At 36.8% G+C, this 21453-nt stretch overlaps 1 protein-coding gene and 1 long non-coding RNA gene across 2 annotated transcripts; both read left to right on the plus strand.

Annotated features, from left to right (window-relative positions):
- Nucleotides 1-5314: 5314 nt before the first annotated feature.
- On the plus strand, nucleotides 5315-8885 carry LOC127879365 (uncharacterized). Its single transcript, XR_008049032.1, has 4 exons — nucleotides 5315-5374; nucleotides 7529-7712; nucleotides 7970-8105; nucleotides 8685-8885. It is a non-coding gene; the product is annotated as an uncharacterized LOC127879365 (long non-coding RNA).
- Nucleotides 8886-8893: 8 nt separating this feature from the next.
- On the plus strand, nucleotides 8894-10333 carry LOC127878702 (uncharacterized). Its single transcript, XM_052425233.1, has 4 exons — nucleotides 8894-8993; nucleotides 9212-9324; nucleotides 9678-9813; nucleotides 10239-10333. Exons 1-4 carry the CDS (start codon nucleotides 8894-8896, stop codon nucleotides 10331-10333), a joined length of 444 nt encoding a protein of 147 aa, XP_052281193.1.
- The last annotated feature ends 11120 nt before the right edge of the window (nucleotides 10334-21453 follow it).

Here is a 21453-nt window from a genome sequence, read left to right on the forward strand (position 1 = left end):
CCATTTGTTTTCATTTTATTTATGTATTTAGAAAAGTACATTGCAAACTTTATTTCAAAGTCAGCGTTTACGCCGACTACATTTTTAAAGGATATTTCTTGTTATATTTAGTTGTTTTAGGTTTTAGCGATTATAAAGCATTTTTGAGGTTGTATATAGTATGCCTTTAGTAATTGGTGAACTTATGTCCAACGTTTTATAAATTGAGTACTGTGAATATAAACAAGCTTAACCTTCTTCTATTGCGTTGTTAGAGCCCGTAAATACAAATTATCGCCGCTACCTGTTGAGAACAAAAGAAGTTTTCCCAGAAATCTCCGCTGTAGAAGCTTAAACTAGGTTACGAAACAGATCATTCGTGTTATATTTAATTGTTTGTTATATTAGGGTTTAAGCGATTATGAAGGATTTTTGTTGTTGCCTATCGTATCCCTGAAGTTATTGTTGAACTCATGTTCAACGTTTTATAAATTGAGAATATAAACAAGGGTAACCTTATACTATTGCGTTGTTTTCCCGAGTCTATTAATAGCCTCAGATTATGAAATACATGTGCTGCGTCATTAAGACGAAGCAGAAAGTGGACTATTTTAATCAACGGTACCATGCGACTACGACTTTTATTATGCAAGAATATACCCTCCGCAAGCCTTTGAAGCCGGGGCCTTATGATTGCAATTACGTAAAAAATTGACCTCTAACTGAAGTAAGCAAAGGAAACAGAGCACCTAGTTGACCCTTTCCTTCTATATGCGAATGCAGGTTGAATGTTAAGTGTGCTGTTCACAATCGTAACTCACTACGTGAGCGTACCCGTCGCTTGGTTTGAGTCAAACAAAGAATGAACCACAACATAATTATAATATGTATTGGTATTAAACAGCATTGTATTAAATTCTCTAGCAAACCACATTAAAACTTGAGCTACGCTGGTCGTAAGACCATAAGACCCATTTCGCATGACGCGGCTATGAAAGTGTGATTCAAATGATTGGAAAGAAAACTGCTGTTTTCAAATCAAATATGTTAATGTTAATGTTAATCAAATATTAACATATGATATATTTCGATGACGAAGAAATGCACTCATAATAAGCCAAGTGAGGACACATTATGGTATTCACTACCATAATATAATTTTAATCTACTTTAACTAATGTAGATCTATGGTTTGCCTATTATATCACACATTTCATGCAGAAAATATGCGACTTACAAGTCAAAAAACACATCAGTTTTACTTTTGTATTCAATTCAATTATTTAGAAACCAAAATTTCAAACTTTGTTTCAAAAACAACAAGACTACCTTTTTAAAAGATAATTCTTGTTATATTTAATTGTTTTTATAATTCGGTTTAAGCGATTATGAAGCATTTTGATGTTGTTTATCGTATCCCTGTAGTAATTGCTAAACTCACATTCAACGTTTTATTAATTGAGAACTGAGAATATAAACAAGCGCAACCTTATGCGTTGTTATCACCCGTACAACTGGACTTTCCCTTGTTTATCGGCAGCCGCATCTATTAAAAGCCTCAGATTATTAACGAGCTGAGCAAAAATACTACGTCATGAAGACGCAGCAGAAAGTGGATTAGTTTAATCATTCATAAACAATCTCTTCCGCGACACGTATAATACAATCATTGTTTATTGATTCTTTTCTATATAAGCTCCGTTCGAAACTATTACATTAAACACGATATTTATATAATGTTTCCATTTTTGAATGAATATAGAAGAGATATCAAACCTGTTGCATAAATTAAACAACTCTTTCTCGCGCGGATACGGCGTGTGTGGCAGGTAGTAGGCTCTCCGTAGATAAGCCGAACCGACTTGAAATTTTGAGAAACAACATAAGTGTTCGCTACGCGAACAACTAAAAATTGACACAAACTTATTTAAAGGCAATTACAATTCAGCTAAAATAGGATTAACAACAAACATGAATTGCAATTGCTATATAGAAAATAACACTGTCGTTGAAAGGGTGTGGATGAGAAGATTTCTAATGTTTTGAATGCCCTATTTTACTTGTAAACATGTTCAAAAAGCCAAAACATTTCCCAAATAGGGTTAGAGTGTTTAGCACATTAAAAAGGGAAACTGGCCACAATAAATCTAAATATTCCTGATTCACTACTTACAAATGTTATGAAAACATGTTTATTGCATCACAGTCATTACATATGCAAATTACTTTTATTGCAAGTAAAAGGTAAAGAAATATCATTAAGTCTGTGGAATTATCATGTCAACAATGAAAGCAAAGAATCATACCAGATAGACATATTTTGCACAGTCATCAAAATTGGTCAATTCTAACTCAAGTTATTACCCCGAAACCACATACATGTAATAATCATTTTTCTATTTTTCAGTAGCCGTGCAAAATTAACCTTGACTTGATTTGCCCTAAAAATGCAATGTAAGCTACCTTAATACAAAATTTCAGTTCAATACCTCCATCCAAAGTTATCCAGTGAAAACTGTTTTTTATTCCTATTGTAAGAATTAGTGACCATGACCCGACTGGCCCCAAATAAATCCCAATCAAGGTTTTCATGCAAGCTTGCTATATTTAAGTTTCATCAAGATAAGTCCATGCAAACTTATGATATCTAGTCAAAACCACTGGTTCCATGCAAACTGCCCTGGTATAAAACCATTGGGCCGTGCTCCATGAAAAAGGGGTTTAATGCATGTGCGTAAAGTGTCATCCCAGATTAGCCTGTGCAGTCCGCACAGTCTAATCAGGGACGAAACCTTCAACCTAAACTTGAATTTTGCTTAGAAGAGACTTTCTTTCAACAAAAAATATCATAAAAGCCGAAAGTGTCGTCCCTGATTAGTCTGTGCGGACTACACATATAGGATCTGGCAGGAGTTCAGGAATTTTGTTTGTAAGCGAGCATTTGGCGAGCTTACTTACGAATTTCCTGGACGAGTTTAATAAAATATGGTATGATATGACGAGTGTCAGATCTTTTTATGACATGCTTTTAAATGAGCAAATTAAATAAATATTTACGCAAACATAATGATAAATCCAGAATGTTGTTTACATTTCGTGACGTCATTTACCGTTGCAACGTCATTTCAGCAAAATAACAAAATGCGATTGGTCAATAAACGAAAACTCAGCCAATGAAAACGCTTAAAAAGTATATTACACATTTGTAATATAAAAATATATGTTATGGTTATATTACATGGGAAACAGGGTATGGCATGTGATAAAAGCTAATCTGTGACGACACTTTACGCACATGCATTAAAGCCACTTTTCACAGAGCACAACCAAATTCCATTCTTTGTTCCTAAGTCTCAGAATTTCCAGAAGTATTACTACAGGCCCAATTTTCAAATGCGACATTTTCATCAACAAAATGAATAAAGTACAACAATTTTACAAAAACATGTGGAAGGTTAAACAAAGGCAGACTTTATGCTGATGACATATGCTGTAAAATTATTCAAGAACTATGAATTTTGTATAGAGTTCTTCAGAAAAACTTCTTTAACTCAAGCGGCAATACTTGAAAACATACAGTAACTCAAACAAATCTAAATGTCCTTCAAATGTGTAATTTTTATATAAAGAAATAACCACCTGCACCTTTAGCATCTATAACTTTATAACTCCAGCTATGTTAAGTAATGTATATGGTATGATACTAAAAATGTAACCCCCATCAATCAAAGAGTTCAACCACATATGATTAGACTGACTTATAGAGGGAACTCATCTGCTTTATTTAGTTCTTTGTATTATAAATTATATTTCAAACATTGAATATAACTGACAGATGAAGTATATTAATTTTTGTTCTTTTAAACAGGTTATCCTTATAACTAAAGCTGTCAGAAGACAGCGCGCTCGACTTTTCGAGTGCTTTACAGTATAACGTAAGCCATAATAGGGAAATTGTTCATATTCAATAAGGTCAATGTCATATAGTTATATTCTAACTGCAAGAGGACCATAATTGAAACAGATTGATTGCTAAGGTTTAAAAGAAGTGGTACATTATATACGATTCTGAGTTCATGTATATTTGCCACAATCTATTGAACATTTGTAAAGACATAAAACAAACTAAGAAGATTATATTTTCACTACTCAAAACGTGCATCTCCATGAGAAACACAAGCATGCCAAATATCAAGTTGCTATATTCAATATTAAAAAAGTTATGATAAAACGTTAACGAAGGTTAAAATTTTAGGAAAGAAAAATACAATGATATTTGACCTTTGACCTTGAAGGATGACCTTGACCTTTACTTTTCACTAATCAAAATGTGCAGCTTCATGAGATACACAAGCATGCCAAATATGAAGTTGCTATCTTCAATATTGCAAAAGTTATAAAAGTTTAACCAAGGTTAAAGTTTTGTGACACACACATACCATGACTGACTGACTGACACAGTGACAGACAGACAGACATACAAACAGACAGGCCAAAAACAATATACCCCCGATCTTTCGATCCGTGGTCATATAAAAAAAAATTGGGGGGGGATTCTGGGGTAGGAAGTGGGATGTGGTTTGTGTGGAGTCCAGTGTGGTATGTCAGGTAAGTGTTGTTTTGTCAAAGTATTAATCAAATCTGATCATAAATAAAGAAGTTATGGCAATTTGAGTTTTTACCTCAAAGAGAAATGCGCACACATGTACATTGTGTATGTGCAGTTATTCTAATTTTTGTTAACACTTTAAAACTTAAAAAAAAAACTGAGTTAATCTGTCTTAAATGTTACAACAGTGTTGGAAACTACTGCAATTTATTTGTGTGTTTTTTCTTTTGTCATATTTATGCTTGATAACTAATAATTACAATTCGTATCATTATTTTGACGACAATTAAACAGACACTATACGCACTTCTTCAAGCAAAGCCGAAGATAGCGATGCCTTGGTGTTGTTTTCCCAAACATACAGGAAATAACTTATGCTAAAAAGTGAAAGGTTAAATGAACCGGTTATTGAATATCAAGTTAAAACAATGGACTTTAAACGCCTTTGTAAAGTCGCCAGCTATTTCTATTGTGCGTTTCTATAATTCTATTTCTTTTAACAAATGACGAACCTCTTATCAATGGGGTGAAACAGTATACGTTAATTTTGTCACGAATAAAACATGAATGAAATATTATGAAACAAAACGCTGAATTATAAACATGCATGTTTGTATCATTCTTGCTTTTTGAGCGAATTGTTATGAAACACAGATAAAAAGTGTGAATATATTATAACAAAAACGATAAAGGATTGAATGGATTTTAATATTAGATAAGAAATGAATTGGAAACATACTGTGTTTATTCTGACGAGTAATATTGTCTTGTTAAATGGACTATGTGGTAAGTTTCCTTAGTGAATATCCTTAAACATGAAAAAATAACACTTTTTACTTCATGTTTTCACTTTATATATTTCATATATTCCTTTTACTATTGTTCTCCTTTTTTAAATTGTATAACATCATTGATTATATATAACAGTGTCTATGGTAGAAATTAAACAAACCACGGTCAAAAATATTATAAGGCATATTTTCTGTATACTCTGTTAGAACCATTGTCTGCAAATAGAATACATTTATGTATACACTATATGCTTTCAAATAAATGAAAAAGGAAAAAAATAACACACTTCATCAAATTGCAAACTTGTAAATCACGAATAGTCTATTTGTAAATGTAAAATGTACACACAACTCATCAAAATATATCGAAGTTTATTGAGATTTTATAGAAACATATCATTCACAGTACGGATCTCTTACGGAACAATTAGCATTCATTTTATAATTGTATTATGATAATATGCCATCACAAAGTTTTTTTTGTTTCTATTAGCGTTTTAGCAGTATATTTGAATCTCGCTCTGTGAAAATGGGGCTTAATGCATGTGCGATAAGTGTCGTCTGAAATAGCCTTTGAATGCGGAACAGTCTAATCGGTGACTACACTTTCCGCATAAACTCGGAAGTTGTCTAGAAGAGACTTTTATACTCAAATTCCATAAAAGCGGAACGTATTGTCCCTGTGCGGACGGAGGTTTTCCCAGAACGAGGCTTACTTGATCATACAATAATTAAGAAAGGTTCTTTTGATCGTACATTAAATGCCTAAACTGTCATAAGGTGAGGGGTGAGCTTTGTAGGGATAGATGTTGAAACAAGAAACCGTCGGAGACGGGTGATGCTCCCCAAAGGTTTTTTTGGGTCACAATATTGCACTATATATTCAGATAAAAGGGAACGTCTTGAGGGGCATAACTTTGTACAAAATAATACGATGTATGGTTTAGCAACTGAAAAATTTCAAAGGGCCATAACTCTCTAAATAAATCATCTAACCAGAACCCACAAATAACATGCGCATCTCCTCAAGGCAGTTAAGCTTCCCATAAAGCTTCATTGAATTCAAGTCAGTAGTTGGGGGGATAAGAATTTCACTATATGTACAGTTAATGGAAAATTTCAAAGGGCCGTAACTCTGTTTAAAATCATCCGACCAGAACCGGCTGATAATATGCACATCTCCTCTTGGTAGTGAAGCTTCCCATAAAGTTTAATTGAATTCCGGTCATTAGTTGCTGAGAAATAGCCCGGACAAAAATTGTGCACGAACGGACGGACACACACACGGACAGACGAAGTGGCGACTATATGCTCCCCCCAAAAAAAATTGGGGGGAGCATAAAAACTAGGCCAGTACATGTTTACACGTGATGATAGCGCTTTAAATGACTATTGTTCCGTTCACATGCAACAAAATATGATTGTTAAGCATTTTTGTTTCACGTATAGCAGAGGTTAACTGCTGGGCATTACAGATTTTTATAATAAATTCGTGTTTTACTATATAAATATACGCTATCTATACTAAAAAGTGACTTGTGTCGACGGCCCCTCGTATATGGTGGCAAACTCGTCAATAGTGGATACTTGATGATACAGAAAAAAGTATGTAATTATATATACAAATGTCACAAAAACATGTTCTTACTGTATCGATGTATTTTATTTCATTTGTTGTATAGTTAAAAAGAAACATATGCTAATACTAGTTACTGAAACGTTTAATCCAAATAGCAGAATTACATAACTATTACTGTCTATTTTTTGTCAATGATGAAGACAATAGTGCAATAATTCATGTATAGATAACTGATCTGACATGTTTCGATTGCAGTTAGCGATCTCACCTTAATGATGATGTACCGAAATCAATATATTCATAGTCGAGCCTCGCCCTACGAACACGAGGCTTAATACACGTGCATTAAGTGTCGTCCCATATTAATCAGGGACGACATTTCCCGCTTTTAATTAAATTTTCGTTTAAAAGAAGTGTCTTTTAAATGAAACTCCAGTGTAGGCGGAAAGTGTATTGCCTGATTAGTCTGTGCGGACTTCACAGGCTAATCTGGGACGACACTTTACGCATATGTTTCTAGTCTCTGTTTTCCCAGACAGCGGCTCAAATATGATTTCGTGATTCCCATAGGCGCGCAGTGCACGTGGCCCAGTGAGTTCCGGTCTAGCACGTGGCGCTCGAACAGACATGGCGTCCTTGCGTTCTCGACCAGCACCATGGAGGGATGGTCTTTCACGGTGGACGGACAGACCAGGTCGACGTGGCAGTGCACGAATGTAGACCTCTTTCAGACGGAGGGGTATCTCATGATGAGGTAACGGTTGATTTGTAGATAATCGGATAATCTTATCATTTTTAATTCACAATTCTTGTTAATTTTATATATGATATTTATTTAATATAAGCGAATGCACTTGTAAAGCATCAAACACATACTGCGTCTGAGAGATCGGTGTTGTACATAATATTCATACGTTTCCAGATCTGCATCGCTTGTTTATTATCGCTCCACAGCATTTAGATGTCTCATCGTCATGATGTAGACCATCGCTTATGATTTAAATTTTGCAGATCGTCGACGAGTTTCCGGTCGTTAGGCGAAGATTTCTATGCCTATTTGTGCGTCAGACTGAAACAACTTACGGCCATGTCGTATCGATTTTACGTTGAGGCCCGTAAGTTCATGCGCATGCGCACTTTATTTCAGGTCTGTCAACAGCTTCATACAGTTTGTGACGTCATATTACTGGGCTTATCTGTGTATCAGATTCAAGAAAGTCACTGACAACTCTTATAGATACTACGTAGAGGACCGTAAGTCACTATGTATATCGCTTTAGCTGTTCTTCTTCCTGTACTTATTATTATGATCTTCTTCTTTTCTCCTCCTCCTCCTTCTACTCCTTCTTCTTATTCTCCTTCTGCTTCTTCTTCTGTTTATGTTTCATCATCGTCATCATCGTCATCATCGTCATCATCATCATCATCATCATCATGATCATCATGATCATCATCATCATCATCATCATCATCATCACCATCATCATCATCATCATTATCATCATCACCACCACAATCATCATAATCATCATCATCATCATCATCATTATCATCATCATCATTATCATCATCATCATCATCGTCATCATTATCATTATAATTATCATTATTATTATAATTATTATTATTATTATTATAATTATTATTATTATTATTATAATTATTATTATTATAAATTATTATTATTATTATTATTTTGAGCAATAACTTGCTAATGATATTTCAGCGCCCCAAGCAAAGACAGCAAATGAACGCTTTTTAATAAACACGAACTCAAACTATTCTACCAAAGCCGAGATGTGTTATCCCTCATTCGGAGCAGTGGGCTCAGAATACGGGGTTCTAATCAAGTCCGGAAGTGAAGGTTCCGTGTCAATAACGTGTCCATGGACGTCACTTGGTCGCTATGACTACACGCATTCGACGTCAGATGGCATGGAGACGTGCTTAGCGCCAGGCGACACCTGGAACATGTGCGCCGACAAAAAGAAAATGTCTTTCGACTTAGTGTCTTGTTCCACAAAGGTTGCCTACGGTAGGAATAATTTTAGACTGGTTTTCGAAATAAAATTACTTTTTGAAAGGAGAGGGAGGGTGACGCACAATATGATAGTATGTATCAAGAATCAGTTTTAAATCAATCGTACGAAATGAAAAGACACGTTTGTTCTTATATTTATGTAATAAACACATACTGTGTTGCCTTATTATTGTTCGATTTTAACGGGCGTGCATAACGATATTTTGTTTAAGCTTCCGTTGCGGTGAGCTGTATTGACTCGGTTCCCGGCACCGCAGAGACTTACGTCACAGTGTACAACGGTGGGGCCGTCGACAATAGCACCTTATTCCAGTTCGCGTGCTTTGTAAGTCAGTAATGATACAAATCTCACGGCTTGCACTTTTGTTTTGGGCGCTTTGAAAATAAATGTATCCGGTATGTTGTTTTTTCCAAAGCCAGGATTTATGGCTAAAAACGATGTCCTCTTAAATTGAAAACTAGATTGTATGTTTATTTAAATGTTCAGAAAATGTAAAGACATGTTTTATTGTATCCCTTACAGTGTAGTAATTTTGCTTAAATCATGTGACGTTAACATGTCCCACTGTACGAAACCGGCGTATTTACTCTACGTAGTGCGTATGAACGCATGAACAAGCTAGATAACTGTTCGCTTTTCACATAATCTGACGTACGCCCATTTCGTATTTACCAAAGGCCCTCTCGAATGACATGACGAAGGCGTCCGTGGCCCCTGGTTATTGCCGGAAGTCCCAGACATCATCTAGTTGGCCCATCGACGTCGCCACCAATAACGAGATAGGGGGGACGTTAGACGTTACGAATACCTACGGTAAGCATCATATTGTAGCATTGATTTAATTGTGCTGTGTTCTGTGCAAAGTGGGTTTAATGCACTTGCCTAAAGTGTCATCCCAGATTAGCCTGTGCAGTCCGCACAGGCAAATCAGGGACGGCACTTTCCGCTTTTATGATATTTTCTGTTTAAAGAAAATCCCTTCTTAGCAAAATCTAGTTTAGGCGGAAAGTGTCGTCCCCGTTGAGCCTGTGCGGACTGCACAGGCTAATCTGGGACGACACTTTACGCACAGGGATTAAACCCCTTTTTCACTGCGCACGGCTCAATTTCATTACTAGTATGTATACACTTTACTATACCGGAACTTGCAATGAATTATCATACTGAAACTTGCTCTTACTTACTGCTCTATATTCTGTTAAATTTAGTGAATAATACCTTTTTTTTCAACATTTCAGAGACCTGCCGTGAGTATGCATTTGTATTGAAAGCAAACTATATTGGTTGTTTATGTTTAAGTTTGCTGTTAAAAAAAGTACACTTAGTAAAGTGAGTAAGTGTTCCGTGAGATAATTTGTGAAGTTGGAAAAATTCGTGTGCGGTTAAATTAAAGTTCATTATATTTTTGTTTTCACTTTCTTTTTTCTTTCAACTATTTGTTGGACCTATTTATGCGACATATTTCGTAAATAAAAGGTACTTGCCCGGTACCGCAAGCGCCGGACGGCGGAAATGTCAGCGTTAAGACAGATGGTGCTTCAACAACGGCGTTCTACGCATGCGCACAAAACTACTCATTGTATGGGGACGCGCAACGGACGTGCCAGGATAACAACGCGTGGTCGGGGGTAGAACCCACGTGTAGTAAGTGACGTCTGATCGACATTTACTACTATGGTTTATAATTGAAATCATAATAAATCATAACAAACGAAACTTATATTGCAGCTCTATTTGACCCCATCAAGTCTTGTTTAAGCTTTGTTTGTTGTATAGTATACATGTACGTTTTTTTAGTGATCTTAGCCTATGGTTTGGCGACATTAATTAGGGCTAAAATATACACAAAAACAATATAGTACGTGTTTATTCAAGTAAAGATTAAAAAAACATATTTGTTTGTTTCGAGGATTGGCAAAGTATTATAATATTTTTATTCAGAATGTAAAACGCCAGACAATCCTTCGAACGGTACAGTCACGGTATCAACTAATGGGTCTATAGCGACGTACAAGTGTAACACCGGTTACGTGTTGAAAGGCAACCCCTACAGGTGGTGTTCTGCCACCGGAAACTCTTGGAACGGCACGGCGCCCACGTGCGGTAAGAACAAGCTCTTTGCGTTTGTTTTCACCAAGAAACCTGCTTTGTAATACAACCATTATAAAATTGTTATCAGTGACGTGCGCAGCAACTGTGCCTAGATAACTGCAGCGTTGTTGTCTGTGTAAAGTTTTTTATCATTATTACAATGTTACGTTACAAATTTATCATGCGAAAAACTAATAATACATTAATGCAAATACTAGTATAAACGGCTAAGCTGACATAAAATAAAACGTTTGCCTAAGTTTGTGCACGCTTACTACTTTTTAGCAACCTGTAACGTTCTTTCGGGCCCAAGTAATGGGACTATGACCCAGGAGGTCAAAGAGGGCACCACTCTCACGACTTTCAGCTGCAACGTGGGGTTCAGTATTTCCGGTACACGAAGTATCTCATGCCTTCTGAACGGAACTTGGAGCGCCTCAGCGCCGACGTGTTGTACGAGATATTTTTCTGAAACTGTTGATGCTATTACACTGTAGATACGAATGTTTTCATTTACTATAAATAGTGTTCACTAATCGTGTTTAACCCATTGATGCCTAGTGGACTGCTCCTTCTAAATTGGATCAATTTATTCCCAAAATTAGGGATCTCTAGTATCATAATGTCTATATTTGGAATATTTCTTACATAAATTCCTTTAAGCAAACAGCGCAGACCCTGATGAGACGCCGCATCATGCGGCGTCTCATCTGGGTCTACGCTGTTTGCCAATGCCTTTTTTCTAGACGCTAGGCATAAATGGGTTATGTCAAACCCAATACAATAACGCTGATATATCCATTGCACATTGTACTCATGTGTTTTCCTTTGGCCCTTGGTCTGCTTACAAATCTAATCCTCGTACACTATATATCGAACCCATAATTCAGATTTTGTATTTTGAGCCTCGCTCTGGGAAAATAGGGCTTATTGTAACGCGTAGGCGTCCCCACAGGCTAATCAGGTACCACATGTTCTGCTTAATCTTGATTTTCGCTACGGAAAGACTTTCTGTAAGTTTAAACATACGCACAATAAAAGCTGCAATAGTCGTCCAGGAATAGCCTGTGCTGACTGCATCGGCAAATTTTGGACCAGAATTCACGCTTAGGCATTTAGCCCCGTTTTCCCATAGCGAGGTTCAAATGTACAACGATACGTTCACATTTCAGCACGATGTTCGGCGCTGGCATCCCCTAGTCTCGGCGCTATCTCGTACACCACAGACGGCGCTAACACGATCGCAACCTTCACGTGCCAGACTGGTTACCAGTTGAGTGGAGTTAGTAACGCCACGTGCTTATCTTCTGGCACGTGGAACAGCTCAACACCCTCTTGTGGTCAGTAAAATGGCGGACTTTAACGTTCTTTCGTGTGCATACGGTAGTTATTTTACCGTTAATTTTTCAGTCTTAATAAAAATGTCCATTCTGACGTTGATTTATAATCTGCTTACAGCCACAACTAATGCTGCAAGTTATGAGTTAATGAATAAGATTAATAATCGACTATGTATATAATCAAAATATTTCATGTAAATCATGTACTAGTTTGTCACCGTAAGTTACTTTTTATAGTTTTAAGAAAAAATCAGTCGATGTGCAGTTCGGAATTTGCGATAGTTCTATTTCTCGAAAAAAAAGTGTATTTTTTATGTCTACACTAGCATTTGTTTTAAGTGTGTACAACTCTGAACGCGCCTTCAAACGGTAGCGTCTCAATTGACGTCTCTGGTCTGACGGCAACGTACCGTTGTGACGTAGGATACACGTTGAATGGTGCCGTGTCCAGGACGTGCTACATGAACGGAACTTCATGGTCCCAGGCGGCCTCCACGTGTGGTAAGATACACGTGTTAATCTCTGTTATGAGATGTTTGTGTGTTGGCATTGCCGGTTTTGCAACTCACTTAACGGCTGACTGTAAACATAACTCCTGTTTTTCTTGGTACGAAGTGCCCTTACTTATGTAAGCGGTAGTTACTGAGCACAACCATATTCACCTCAAATGAGTCGTGTTCTGAGAAAACTGGGCATATTGCATGTCCGTAAAGTGTCGTCCCAGATTAGCCTGTGCAGTCCGCACAGGCTAATCAGGGACGACACTTTCCGCTTTTATGACATTTTCCGTTTAAAGGAAGTCTCTTCTTAGCAAAAATCCAAGTAAGGCGTAAAGTGTCGTCCTTGATTAGCCTTTGAGGACTGCACAGGCTAATCTGGGACGACACTTTACGCACATGAATTATGCCCAGTTTTATAAGAACGCGGCCCATATGCAAGGATGAGAATGTCGTATTATGAATCGTGACAGTGGTATACACATGTGGGTCAAGCATTAATAAATCTCTCTTTTAAAACAACCGGTATACATTTTTGTGTACATATAAAATTATTGGAAGTAATATCGTGGTATGAGACATACCGGTATTATGTAGGATGTTTAAACAACGTTCGTTAAAGAACTATGGACATGCATATACCAATTCCAAATAAAGTTTAACACTCGTTTTTTACTTGCTTATTATTTCCATGTTTACTAACTTACCTAATACTACCATGCGGTTTTGCCCACCAAACTTGTCATAACTTCCGACAAATACACGCTGATCTATCTCACAGACTTGTCATAACTTCCTACTAATACACGCTGATCTATCTCACAGACTTGTCATAACTTCCGACTAATACACGCTGATCTATCTCACAGACTTGTCATAACTTCCGACTAATACACGCTGATCTATCTCACAGACTTGTCATAACTTCCGACTAATACACGCTGATCTAATTCACAGACTTGTCATAACTTCCGACTAATACACGCTGATCTATCTCACAGACTTGTCATAACTTCCTACTAATACACGCTGATCTATCTCACAGACTTGTCATAACTTCCGACTAATACACGCTGATCTATCTCACAGACTTGTCATAACTTCCGACTAATACACGCTGATCTATCTCACAGACTTGTCATAACTTCCGACTAATACACGCTGATCTATCTCACAGACTTATCATAACTTCCGACTAATACACGCTGATCTATCTCACAGACTTGTCATAACTTCCTACTAATACACGCTGATCTATCTCACAGACTTGTCATAACTTCCTACTAAAACACGCTGATCTATCTCACAGTTCAATGTGAATCTATCGGACAACCTGTCGGGGGAAGTTACCAATTGGCGACTAACGGACAACAAACATCGGCCTCTTTCCAGTGTGCGACCGGATATACCATAAATGGCGCGTCTTTCGCCAACTGTCTGGCAAACGGCACATGGTCGACTGAAATACCAACTTGTGGTATGCTGGGAACCAATTCAGTATTTGAGAACCTTTACTTCTGTGACGTGTTTTACCATAATAAATAATACTAATTGCTTTATATGTTCTGATATCAACAGTAGTCTAGCATTTAATAGGAAAATGATAATTGCTAAAAACGCATCCGGCGAAAAGTTAGAAAAGTTTGTCGGTCCTGCGCGTGTTTTTGTGTAGCATATGCATGGATGTCGACGAAGACACGACTTAAACAAAAAGTCGCTGATGACAGATTTATCAAATATGAACCTACCTTACTAACGACATGGAGTTTTACTCCTACTTATGAATTAACTTTCATAACATTGTGAAGCAATATCAATCCAATGTTTATGTTTTTGTCACAGTTCTGTGCAATACGCTCAACCCGCCTTCCAGTGGTTATGTCAACATTTCGAGCAATGCAACGGTGTCCGTCGCTACGTACACGTGCGCACAGGGTTACGTCATCAGCGGCGTCACGACGCGGACGTGCCTCAAGAACGGGTCATGGGAAGGCACGAGCCCCGCGTGCGGTGAGTAGTAACCTGATTCAGGTGCTATATTTTAGACAAGACCTGAGAAAACTGGGCTTAAAGCATTATTCGTAGAGTGTCGTCCCAGATTAGCCTGTGCAGTCCGCTTGGAAGAGACTTTCTTTAGAAGAAAATACCCTAAAAGCTGAAACTCTCGTAATGGATGAGCCTGTGCGGACTACACGGGCTAATCTGGGACGACACTTAACGCACATGCATTAAGCCCTTTTTCCCCAGAACGAGGCTCATATTTAAATCACGTGGTGTTTCCTTATTACGCCTTCAGATTATGTCAACCTCTGCGCAGAAAATTGAATATTTCCGAGTTTAAATCGTACTAAGTCGAAGCTCATGCTATACGTACATGGTAATGTCATTGCGTGTGAAAACAACTATCTATCGTAACCCAAAATGTATGGGAGGTAGTCAATGCGAGAGTACGATCATGCAATAATTAAAAGTGGCCATCGATGTTTATAAAATAGATTTATATATTTGACATATCTTATTATGTTATTAATAATAACAGAAATATTGTAAACATAAGTTACAATTTAATAATAATTCAATGCAAAGGCAGCGATTATCGGCTTCAAAATGAGACCATTCGTTTTTTGTATTCAAAACAGATTGTGAACCACCGGTAAGTCCCGTCAACGGAACAGCGTTAAAGATTGGGAGCGTGACGTCATTCTCGTGCAACACGGGCAGCACGCTTCTAGGAGCGAACCAGATCACGTGCTCGAATAGTGGACAGGGGTGGAGCGCAACCCCGCCAGTGTGTGGTAAGAGTTCGTACTGTGCATGTACGTTTATTCCAAAGGTGTACCATATTTATACAGGGTACACTCGTAACGGAATTTAAAAAAGAATAAGGTTCATTCATTCAAGTCTGTAACTGACAACAGATATTTCATGTAAAATTTGAACGTTAGTCACCGGTTATTATCTGGCATGTTAAATATTAAAACATAAAGAAAGAAACGAACGATTGTTATTAAAAATGTTTTTTATATAAAACACCTTTTTCTTCATGTTTTAGTTACATGTCAAAGCCTGGCCGGGGTCACCAACGGCACGGGTGTGGAGCTGACCTCTACCGGGTTGCAGACACGAGCCCAGTTCATCTGTGAGGTCGGGTATTCATTGACCGGAAACGCGACCAGCGTTTGTCAGACGGACGGAAGTTGGTTGCCAAATCCCCCAACCTGTGGTAAGGATGCAAAATTTAGTTTGAATAAAATATAATTTGTTATAATTGTTTATGGAATCCTTTTAAGGATAAACTTCAGATAATAGTAAACAACGAAGTTGAACTTGAAAACTATAGTATACCAATAACTGTTTGTAAAATGTTAATGAAATAATTTGCATGAGTATTACTACTCGTATTTCGTCCACTGAAGCTAATTCTAGGTCAGCTTTTCTTTGCGCATAAAGTAATAACTATAAGCTGTATGCGATTTGTAAAATTAAATCATGATGTTAGTGGCTGATGTAAAAAAATTCATAGATTCCTTTTATGTTTGCCTTTAAAGTTGTATGCCAGGCCCAGTCTCAACCTACAAATGGTGCATTCGTGATGGCAACAGATGGTTCCACAACTGTTGGTACATTCTCATGTGAGCTGGGATACAGTCTTCGTAATGTTACCATGGCAACATCCAAGTGTGGCAGTGATGGATCATGGGATGTGATAAACAACACATGTGGTAGGCATACAACACCTGCAATTAACATTTCCATTTATTTTGTAAATATGCCAATAAATGCTCTCATAACTATTATATTTATTAATGTTTGATGCCATTATGAAACTTTTAAAATTGTTAATGTCTTGTTGAAAAATATACTTTTTTCTTCCAGTAAAGTGCACCACCCTTAGCAACATAACCAATGGAATTATTACCATGACAACAAATTCTACTGTCACTGTGGTAACCTACACATGTGTCAGTGGCCATGACGTCATTGGAATAGCACAAAGGTCATGTGTAAATGGCTTATGGGGGGACTCGGCACCAAAATGTGGTAAGAAATTTCTGGGATCAAAGAAATTTTTTTGTTTTTCTGTCTGTTTATGTTTGTTTAACTCAATTTAACTTAGGAGTCAACTCTTAATTGTGGTCAGTGAAGAGTCTCAATTTTGTGGTTCATCTTTATAAAGTATGTAATAGCTTCAACAACTAATAGAAGAAAATTACACATATGAACAATACAGGGAATATTATTAAAAAAAAATTGTTTTGTGGTCAGAAACATGTGAGCTGATTTTCAATTTGTATATTTTTTATCAGTTATATATTTCATACTGTAAACATTAATTTAGTAGTTAGAAGTAAAGTATAATTGACACTGTGTGTTATTTTAAGTTTCAAAATGAATTCCTGTTGAAACAAAGAAGACAACTATGGACTATGCATTTTAAATAAGTTGTTGATATTCTCATTCTATTTGCACAGTTTGCACACCTCCACGCAATGTGACCAATGGGTCAATAAGTGTGTCCAGTGATGGTATGACCTTGACTTACTCCTGCAATCAAGGTTACACTGTGAATGGCTCCACCATGGCGGCATGTCACACAGATGGATCAGGCTGGAGTACTGTTGCTCCAAATTGTGGTAGGTGTTGTGACAAATATAGTTCAAGTTGCTTATATCAAACAGATACATATACTTTGACCTTGGATGCCAAAAAGCACTGATACATGTCTTATCCTTTCATATAAAGTTTTATGCCAAACAATACAAGGTGTTGGGGGTCAGACTGGAAACCCCATAGAAAGTCTATTCGTCCGTCCGTCTGTCCATATATTCAAATTTGTCCCGAGGAGTTCTCCTTCACTTCTCAACGTAATATATTCAAACTTACATAAATTGTCCCTTAAAATATGTTGCTTTGGGTGTGATTTTTATTATCCAACTTCAAAATTACAACAGTTATAGCCCTTTTTTAAACATAGAATTTATGTAACATAATTGTAATTAATGTAATATACTTAACTTTATAAGCAAATATTAACATCTATAAAAGAACAAGGTACAGATTTGGTATGTAATTATATGTTTAGTGGCATTTTAGTAGGTTTCAATAAATCTGAATTTGCTCCTCCCAGCAGTTGAAATAGTAACATAACAAACTTACTTTAATCCTTTTCCCCATAAGAAGCAAAGTGCAAATGGCTTTTGCAACCAGCATAAAACCAGAACAGCCTGCGAGTAAATCGCAGTCTGTTCAGGTTTTATACTGTTTGCTGCTCATCAGTAACTAAGGGCTGGAAATGAAGCCTTTAAAACTTGAATTAAGTAAGAAAGTTTTTTAATTCAATGAAACTTTCTAAAGGACTACAAATGCGTCAAAATACATATCTAAGTGGAAAAGGGTTAAACATTAATTTCTTCTGAAGCCACAAAGCCCAAAGTAATGCAATAGCTAGTATGTAACATTATTACTGTGGGTATAACTTGGTAGATATTACTGCTTTCAATATCTGGTTACAGCAATTTTTTTCTTCTTTATAAAGTACTGGAAAACGGCACTTTCCCAATTAGAAAAAAACTACAAATTTGCCAATTGCTGTCCAAAAAATTCCCAATCATGTAAACAATTGAATAAAAAAATAATCAATGAATAAATTTCAACATTTAGTTAGTTTCCCTTTGTAGCTTTATGGCTTGAACCGAAGTAAATATATAATATTGGCAACTTGACAACACTTAGTTATCAATTTTAAAGTATTTGGGAGCAAAAAATAGATTACACTAATTTCCCACTATGAAGACTTCACAACACGAATTTTCCCAATTTCAGGGTTTTTGGTGCATATTTGTCCCACTTGGGCTGGAAACGTTACTTGGGCAAATAAAATCGCGAGGTTATTCCTGTGACTAAACACATACACAAAGTTCATGATATAAATTGTATTAATCACAGGAATGAATCATTAAAAAATTCTGTAAATAATAAAGTGGGTAATTGTGTTATATTCTTTTTATATCAGTTGTATATATGCATTCAATTATTTTGGTAAATCCCTTATATTTAAATAATTTGTATTTGTTAGTGAAATGTGCTACGTTGGCCTCACCTGCAAATGGTCATGTGACATTTTCAACCAATGGCAGCCACAGCCTGGTTACTTACTCATGTGATGTGGGATTCTCCATTAAGGATGATGGTGTCAGCATAGACACCTGTCAATCTAATGGTTCATGGACATATTCCCCACCTATTTGTGGTAATCCTTTTGTTCATACCTTTCATCAAACCTTAATATTATTGTAATGTAATTAAAAAAAAGCTTTTATGTTTAGAAAAATTCTAATGAAATGACAGATTCAAATAGAAATATCAAAGCTAATTTTTTTATTCAAAATTGTCTAAAACTACACAACCAGTCCACAGTCTTCTTTTATATATCGGTAGCTTTTTCTAGCTGTCATGACTTGAAATGTCGCGTTTGATATTTTCTGATATTTGTTGACATAAAGGTCTAGTTATTACTATAAAACTTGCTTGCTTAAGTACCTTTAGTTTTGATGTGTCATCTGTTCCTTTTTTGTCTTCTGTTTCAGTTCAGTGTATTAATTTACCTGACCCAGATAGTGGCACTGTGACATTGAACTTCATGTCTTCTGTTACTGTGGCAACATACACATGTTTCCAAGGTTACCATGTCCAGGGTCAAGGTCTCTTAACATGCAACCATAATGGAACATGGGACATTCAGCCACCCACATGTGGTAATTACTTAAAGCGTGTATATGAGAGTTAAATAATAAGCAAATACAATTATTTAGTACTTATGTGAAAAATAAGATACTTAAACTGACATTTTTATTTCATTATATCCCCTTTGTAATGTTTTATAAAATTGTCATAGAGAGCATTATGACAAATTGTTATCTGGACATATATAGCATATTTATAGAGTATGCACATCAATATCATCATCACTTTTTACTTGCCAATGCATCTTGTGGGCACATAGACCTGTTTCTCATATTTGTTCCTCCTGATTACTTAGAGCAAAATGCAACTTACAGCTCTGAGCAGTCAAACCTATGAGCCTCGTTCATTAAAACTCTGGGCCTCATGCAAGTGCGTAAAGTGTTGGACCAGATTAGCCTGTACAGTGTGCACAAGCTAATCAGGGCCAATAATTTCTCCCTAATCTAGATTAATGCTAAAAAGAGTATTCCCATAAACAAAAATACCATAAAAGAACAAAGTGTCGTCCCTGACTAGTCTGTGCAGACTGCAAAGGCTAATCTAAGATGACATTATTTACATGCATTAAGCCCAGTTTTTCCAGAACAAGGCTCCTATTTGTTTACAATCTGTCGCAGTGTGTGACATACCCGATGCCCCTGTGTCCGGATCAGTAACGCTATCAGCAGACGGCCTCACGGCCACCCACATCTGTCCCACAGGTACCAGTCTACATGGAAACCAGCACAGACTGTGTCAGAACCTTGGCCAGGGTTGGACAGGGACCACTCCCACATGCGGTAGGGTTTCCCTGCTTACGTGTAAATACTTTATCTAGTTTTACTTAAATTCAAGTTGGTGTTTAAGAACAATTTATCGCCATGACCAATTATTTAAAACAGGGATCAGTGCTTGTTTTTCAGACATAAAAATATGCAAGCCGAGCTCTGGGGAAAAGGGGCCTAACGCATGTGCCTTAAGTGTCGTCCTAGATTAGCCTGTGTGGTCTGCACAGGCAAATCAGGGAAGACTTTTTCCGCTTTTATGGTGTTGTTTGTTTAAAGGAAGACTGTTCTAAAAAAAAATCCATTCTATGCCAAAGATGTTGACCCTGATTAGCCTGTGCGGACTCCACAGTCTAATCTGGGACCACACTTTATGCACATGCATTAAGCCCTGTTTTACCAGACCTGGGGTAATGTTTATTAAATTTATTTTGTTACACTTGATTGATGAATAAATGATAACATTTGAGCTTTAAAATAATGTTCAGTTTGTTTGAATTTTAATGACCCTACCACTTTGTATTTGCTTATTTATGCCTAATGGAAGTTGTTGCCATGGCATAGGGATATTGTGTCCGCCTAGCGACCGCGAGGTCACCAGTTCGATCCATACTGAGGAGTAAGCGTTCTTAAGATCTTCCCCATAGACACCAAGTGCTGGTTCAAGACCCAGGAAATGGATTCGAGAGCTTTTCAAATAAGCCTAAGGCTTTCTATGCAACAAAGCTAAAATAATGGAAGTCCTCGTCCTCTCTTGCTTTCAGAAACATGTAGCAACCTGACTATACCCAGTAATGGTCAGATGACGTATTCAAGCACCGGCACTGTAACCATGGTTACTTACAACTGCACTCTGGGATACACCCTGGTGGGTGATGTCACGAGAGAATGTGGCTCAACAGGCAGCTGGAACGGAAGTGACCCATCTTGCAGTATGATGTCTTAGTACATAATTGTATTTATGATGGAAAAGCAGTATGTTATTGTAGTTATAGCTGTATTATCAAGAAACTTCAG

Source organism: Dreissena polymorpha, chromosome 4 (assembly GCF_020536995.1).
Source record: "Dreissena polymorpha isolate Duluth1 chromosome 4, UMN_Dpol_1.0, whole genome shotgun sequence".
Taxonomy (NCBI): Eukaryota; Metazoa; Mollusca; class Bivalvia; order Myida; family Dreissenidae; genus Dreissena; species Dreissena polymorpha.

Bases quoted from the DNA above. Each gene is read 5' to 3' on its own strand.
- LOC127878702 (XM_052425233.1), top strand. From the start codon at position 8,894: ATGGAGACGTGCTTAGCGCCAGGCGACACCTGGAACATGTGCGCCGAC. The intron at 8,994-9,211 runs GTAGGAATAATT...ATTTTGTTTAAG, and splicing joins TTCCACAAAGGTTGCCTACG to CTTCCGTTGCGGTGAGCTGT. The intron at 9,325-9,677 runs GTAAGTCAGTAA...TATTTACCAAAG, and splicing joins TATTCCAGTTCGCGTGCTTT to GCCCTCTCGAATGACATGAC.